The 6,518-nt window shown below is 54.9% G+C and overlaps 1 protein-coding gene across 1 annotated transcript; it reads left to right on the top strand.

Annotated features, from left to right (window-relative positions):
- The first annotated feature begins 4,681 nt into the window (after window positions 1–4,681).
- LOC115248422 (TBC1 domain family member 2A-like) lies at window positions 4,682–6,442 on the top strand. The gene is made up of 4 exons (XM_029832124.1): window positions 4,682–4,810; window positions 4,879–4,990; window positions 5,065–5,211; window positions 6,284–6,442. The coding sequence occupies exons 1-4, from the start codon at window positions 4,779–4,781 to the stop codon at window positions 6,440–6,442; spliced, it is 450 nt and encodes a 149-aa protein (XP_029687984.1). The 5' UTR covers window positions 4,682–4,778.
- The last annotated feature ends 76 nt before the right edge of the window (window positions 6,443–6,518 follow it).

Here is a 6,518-nt window from a genome sequence, read left to right as displayed (position 1 = left end):
AGTGTGAATAAAGACCAAACGACTCTTATTTGGAAATATAAAAATCGGAAGTTGTGTGTTTCTGACGGTGACTTGACTGGTCGCGAGGACGACAGAGCCGGGGAGGAGAACCAGAATAAAGAGCAAAGATATCCTGAGGAAGAAGGAATGAATGGCGATGCATGAGCTTTTATTTGTAAAATAGTTTTTACAGCCACCGAGTGGCGTGGAGGCCACACCCCTTCAGGATGTTCAGGTGTTCTCGGGAACATGTCGGTACAGGTGAGTCAAAACCTACACAACTCTAAAACCGCGTTGGCACGTTAATGTACACGCACGCAGTCGTGACATTATCTCATAAAAACCCAATTATATGAAAATAGTAATTCTGGTAAGTTAGAATGCCATTGTTGTAAAATTCTCAACAAAAGTCGTCAAAAAACGAATTTTACTTAACAGGAAGTGCCAGTGCTGCCTCGTCCTGTCGACAACAAGGAGAGAGCTCTTCATTCCTTAGAGGGGCAGCGAGCCGAGTAGAGTGGGTCAAGATGTTTGGATCCCGGAGTTCTACAGAGACCCAGCAGGGTTCTACAGAGACCCAGCAGGGTTCTACAGAGATCCAGCAGGGTTCTACAGAGACCCAGCAGGGTTCTGCAGAGATCCAGCAGGGTTCTACAGAGACCCAGCAGGGTTCTACAGAGATCCAACAGGAGTCTACAGAGACCCAGCAGGGTTCTACAGAGACCCAGCAGGGTTCTACAGAGACCCAAGAAGGTTCTTCAGAGACCCAAGAAGGTTCTTCAGAGACCCAAAGTCCCACAGGGACCAAGCAGGATTCTACAGAGACCCAACAAGGTTCTACAGAGAGCCAACAGGGTTCTACAGAGACCCACCAAGGTTCTACAGAGAGCCAACAGGGTTCTACAGAGAACCAACAAGGTTCTACAGAGACCCAACAAGGCTCTACAGAGAGCCAACAGGGTTCTACAGAGACCCAACAAGGTTCTACAGAGAGCCAACAGGGTTCTACAGAGAACCAACAATGTCCCACAACGACCCGAGAGGGTCCAGCTGAAGGAACGGATCCATCTGGTGCCATCAACAGTAATCAGAGACTAGATTCTTCAGCCAAACCAAATTGTCTGAAACCTCCAGAGAAACTCTTCCTGTCAGAGCAGCAGGAATCTTTTAAGGACGACCAAACGAAACCAGAAAAATATCTAGCTGGTCCAGATCAAAGTGGCCAAGATCAACTTCCTGCAGAGAAAAACTGGAAAGATTCACCGTTAACAATTCAAGCTAATATAGGAGAAAGTTCTGTCTCCAAACCTCATCAAGAAGATCCAGCGGGTCCGTTTTACACAAACATGAGCAAACCTGTGATGAATTTCAAAAGTATCAGAGACTGGACGATCTTCCATCAAAGAAGCTCAGAGTCAACCAAACCTAGGTGGCACTCAGGTGACCTTGACCCGATCCATCTGAAGAACCAACAACCTACGGATCAGAAGAACCTGTCGTCCGTGGTTTCTTCAGAGGTTCGTCTGCCTGAAGCAGCTTTTGTGGCACCGCTGTCCGAGGCCTCTGCGGAGGAGTTCGCCCCGGCAGAGGCACCTTCAGCTCTGGGTTCGACAGCTGAGCCCAAACTGTGTGGCTTTCTGCTGAAGCAGGGGGGGTCCACTGAAGGCCTGGAAGCTGCGCTGGTTCACATATGAAGAACAAAAGAACCAGCTGTTCTACTACAGGACGCCGCAGGATGTGACGCCACTGGGTCGGATTGAGCTCAGCAGCGCTACCTTCACCTACCCTCTGAAGGCTGAGACGGGCACCTTCCACATCAAGACACCTGAACGCACCTTCGTCCTCAAGGTAAAGGTCCTGACAGCGGTTTAACCCTGGTAGTAAGCACTAACAAAAGTAAGGTATGGACTGGCCCTGCCCACAGGCTGTAACCCAGGAGCTGATGCTCTACTGGCTGCAGCAGCTCCAGATGAAACGCTGGTGCCACAGACGGCCGGCCATCGGTCCTCACTGTCCAGACAGCGACCCTGCAGGTGAGGACCAGTCTGAACCCTCCCCAGAAGAGCCGAGGGATTCTCTGGTGCTTCATGGGTTTAAACTGGTTTCATTTACTGGTTCAAGTGGTAAACTCTGAACTGCAGGTTAGCAAGGTTCCTCGACTCTGAGAGTTTATTCAGAATGATTCAGAACTACAAAATGATGACACTAAATATAAACCGCTAACTGTTGGGCTGGTATTTGATGTCCACTTCCTGTTTACGCAGCCAACTTCCTGCCTCTGCTGAAGAGCCCAGTGGGTCTGGTGGGTGAAGAGGCGGCTAATGTCCTGTCCCTCAGAACTCCGCTCGCTAACATGTCACTAAAACATCCGCTAATCGAGATCCAGTGAGTCGCCTGGAATCTAAAGCCACACTCGTTTTTCTTTTGATCACATGACTTTTCGTATTTAGGAACTCGGTCCACAGTCTGCGCAAGAGGGCGTCTCGGGAATGGAGCCAGAGCGTGTTCTATGTGGAGGCGCCGATGGACCCCAGCAACACCACAGGTAGGTACACGTGGGGAGTGAGCAGGAGAACCCTGACCCTGACCCTGACCCCGACCCTGACCCTAACCCTGACCCTGACCCTGACCCTGACCCTGACCCCAACCCTGACCCTGACCCTGACCCTAACCCCGACCCTAACCCTAACCCCAACCCCAACCCTAACCCTGACCCTAACCCTAACCCTGACCCTGACCCTAACCCTAACCCCAACCCCAAACCCCAACCCTAACCCTGACCCTGACCCTGACCCTAACCCTGACCCCGACCCTGACCCTGACCCTGACCCTGACCCTAACCCTAACCCTAACCCCGACCCTAACCCTAACCCTGACCCTGACCCTGACCCCAACCCTAACCCCAACCCCAACCCCAACCCCAACCCTAACCCTGACCCTGACCCTAACCCTAACCCTAACCCTGACCCTGACCCTAACCCTAACCCTGACCCTAACCCTAACCCTAACCCTGACCCTGACCCTACCCTATTTATTTGGTCATGGAGGGTCGGTGGGTTAAAGCCCAGCCTGGGGGGGACACCTGTCCAAGAGTAGGAGAAGCTGAAGCAGGTGATCTGGTGTCTCCTCAGGACTCAGGACTCCTCCTGAGCCCTTGAAGCCTCCTCCCACCCTCCTGGCTGAGCCTCCATCTCAAGAGTCTCCAGTGGAGACCAGAGAATCCTCATCTTTTCTTCAACAGCTGGAACATGAAAAAGACTGGTGGCTCGTCCTCGCCGCAGGACTTGAGCGGGACGCCCTGTCCTCGGCAGCAGGTCTTGAGCGGGGACGCTCCTGTCCCCGCAGCAGGTCCTGAGCGGGGACGCCCTGTCCTCGCAGCAGGTCCTGAGCGGGGACGCCTGTCCTCGCAGCAGGTCTTGAGCGGGGACGCCTGTCCTCGCAGCAGGTCCTGGGCGGGGACGCCCTGTCCTCCGCAGCAGGTCCTGAGCGGGGACGACGCCCTGTCCTCGCAGCAGGTCTTGAGCGGGGACGCCCTGTCCTCGCAGCAGGTCCTGAGCGGGGACGCCCGGTCCTCGCAGCAGGTCCTGAGCGGGGACGCCCTGTCCTCGCAGCAGGTCTTAGGCGGGGGACCCCCTGTCCTCGCAAGGCAGGTTCCTGGGGCGGGGACGGGCCCATTCTGCTGTCCTCGGGCAGCAGGTCCTGAGCGGGGACCCGCCCATGTCCTAGCAAGCAGATGATGGGGCGCCTCCAGCAGGACAAACAGATTCTCGCTGAAGAGAGTCAAAGCTACAGAAGGTGAAAAGCACCAGGACAGAGAAGTCCTTTACTCCGTTACTGATCAGGTTCCTTGTTCCTGTTCCTGTCATGTGCAAATGTGCAGGAGATGGTTTGGATCCTCCACAAAGCTTTGGAGGCATCTCAGCTGGAGAAGAGATCCTGTGCCCAGTTTTTGGCAGAGAAAGGTGAGCAGGAGCGTCTGGAGGTCCTGCGGCATCGCGAGCGGCAGGCAGCCAGACTGCAGGAGCAGCTGGAGGAGGCCAAGGTGGAGGCTGAGTCCCTGAGGAGACGTTTGGCTCAGAGGAGCACACAAGTGGAGGAGCTGGAGGAGCAGATCAAGATGCTGATGGAGAAGATGCTGCCAAGCAAGGAGGTGAGGACCGAGTCGGGGGGTTACCAACGTTGAAGTCATGAAACAGATCGATCCTACTTTAAGATCTTTCCCATCAGTGGACTTGAGATCATGTGACCTTTCCCAAACGGTGATTATAAACTTGTCCAACCAGGGTGACCACCTGGATGGTTGAGCGCAGCTCGCTGCATCGTCCAACCCTTCACGCCAACAGAACCTTCAAACAGCTTCAGCAGCAGATGGAGAACCTCCAGGTGAACCTCCACTCTGTGCTCATGTGTTTGGATCGGTGGATTTGATCTCACCATCACATTTCATCTCGATCATCAGGACGATATCGAGGCTCATAAAACCCAGACAAGTTTCTAAACTCCGAGATCTAACCAGCTGACCAGACTGTGGAGAACCAGCTCAGAGCAGGAGAGGAGTCTGATGATGAAGGTGAGTCCACGTGGACCTGTCGCACTGTGAGATGTTGACATGCTCTTTTGCCTCTGCTGGTCGAAGACCTCCTACCTGGAGGCCCGTATCTGCCAGACGGAGAGCAGTTACCTGGGACGTTCTGCGGCAGCTGCAGGACACCAAAACCCTGGATGCAGCTCAACAAGAAGCTGTTCAGAAGTTGGTGGAGGACGCTCTGAAAAGAGAGATGAAGAGCGTTGCTCGGCAGCAGGTGACCAGGTACTGCAGGGCGATGGGGCAGAAGAAGCTGCTGACACGGGTCTAAGAGCCACACCTTGTGTCTTTAGTGATTACGATGATTACGGCTTCAAAATCTTCTCGGACTATGAGGTGGAGGACCTGAAGCTGCTGGCCAAAATCCAGGCACTGGAGATCCGCTCACACAACCTGCTGCAGCAGGTGAGAACGTCCCCCGGGGAACTTCAGCAATGGCACCATGCCGAGCGCCTCTGGACTCTGGCTCCTCCCTGCAGGAAGGCGTGGAGCGCCCCCTGCTGGACCGCTGGGCTCAGTACCTCACCGGCAGGTCCGACGACCACCTGACTGCATCGCAGGAGCTCAAAGGTTTGTTGAGAGCCGGAGTCCCTCAGGAGTACCGACACCGGCTGTGGAGCTGGATGGTGCGTGTCAGAACCAGAAGCATCAGAGAACATGACCGGAGTGCTACCAGCAGGTTCTGTAGGCCGCCATCAATCCATGACCCAACATGCACTGTAGCTGTCCAACAAGATCTGTTGTCCCTCTTCCTTCCTGCTCCTTCTGCTCAGCATCTGGACTCCACCCGCATCTCTAGACTGATGTGGGGGTTGGTTTCCTTTGGTTCCATCCTACTGCTCGTCCTCCCCGTCGTCCTCCTTGTCTTCTTCATCCTCATTGTCCTCCTTGTCTTCTTCGTCCTCCTCCTTGTCTTCTTCGTCCTCATTGTCCTCCTTGTCTTCGTCGTCCTCCTCATTGTCTCTGTAGTCGTCCTCATTTGTCTTTGTCATTTCTCTTTTGTGTCTGTCCTCCGTGGTGGTCTTCGTGATCCTCCTGGGGTCCTCCCTCCCTGTCCTCTGCCTTGTGCCTCGTGGTTCCTCAGGTTGGGGTTGGGGGGCCAATCCTCCCCCTGACCCGTGTCCTCCAGTAGATGTTGTGTCCTTGCTTGTAAGTCTGTTGCTCTGTTATCTCTGGGGTCTTAACCCTGTTTTTGGTTTTGTGTCACACTTTGGGTTAAATCCTTAATTAAAGGCTAACGGCTAAAGGCTAACGGCTAAAGGCTAACGGCTAATTTACCTGCTCTGATGTTCCGATACGACAGAAGGATCCGAGCAAACGTGGACGCAGAGCAGTTGGACGGAGGATCGGCGTTAGCCTCCAGGCTACATTAGTGTCAGCAGAATCTGGGCACAGTTGGCGTCCCCGTCCCAGGGGCGTCCCCGTCCCAGGGGCGTCCCCGTCCCAGGGGTGTCCCCCAGCCGTCCTGTTGCTGCTGTCTCCTCTGTGTCCCTAAGTCCTTAGACGTCCAGTGTCCCTCCACTCTTGCGGCTGCTCCACACTGATGCCCCTCGCCGTCCCGGCTCCTCCCTCCTGCGGCGGCGTTTGACCTGGTGACCCGGTGGTCCCAGAGTCTCTGCTGCAGCAGCGTCTTCTCAGGGTCTTCTCACATGTCTTTGTGTCCTCACACCTGTCCTGTCACGCTCTCCTACCCTTCAGTTGTGTGCAAAGAGCCAGACGTCTCCTCACCCCGCCTCCAGGCAGATTGAGCTGGACCTCCCCGCACCCTCACAACCAACCGGCTCTTCTGCTCCCCGTCCAGCGCCGCCCTGCAGCAGCTGCGTCGCATTTATTGGCCTTTTCTTGGCGAAACCCTGAGATTGGCTACTGCCAGGGCCTCAAAGGTGCTCCTCACACATCGGCTTTTGCTGCTGACCTGTGACCTGTGACCTGT

Source organism: Takifugu rubripes, unplaced genomic scaffold, assembly GCF_901000725.2.
Source record: "Takifugu rubripes unplaced genomic scaffold, fTakRub1.2, whole genome shotgun sequence".
NCBI classification, from domain to species: Eukaryota; Metazoa; Chordata; class Actinopteri; order Tetraodontiformes; family Tetraodontidae; genus Takifugu; species Takifugu rubripes.
The sequence above is the reverse complement of the archived record's forward strand: the minus strand, read 5'-3'. Positions and strand labels throughout refer to the sequence as shown.

What these genes read in the sequence shown, in the direction of transcription:
- LOC115248422 (XM_029832124.1), top strand. Translation starts at nt 4,779, where the DNA reads ATGAAGAGCGTTGCTCGGCAGCAGGTGACCAG. An exon ending in GCTCGGCAGCAGGTGACCAG is followed by an intron (nt 4,811 to 4,878) that starts GTACTGCAGGGC and finishes TTGTGTCTTTAG; the next exon opens with TGATTACGATGATTACGGCT. An exon ending in ACCGGCTGTGGAGCTGGATG is followed by an intron (nt 5,212 to 6,283) that starts GTGCGTGTCAGA and finishes CCTACCCTTCAG; the next exon opens with TTGTGTGCAAAGAGCCAGAC.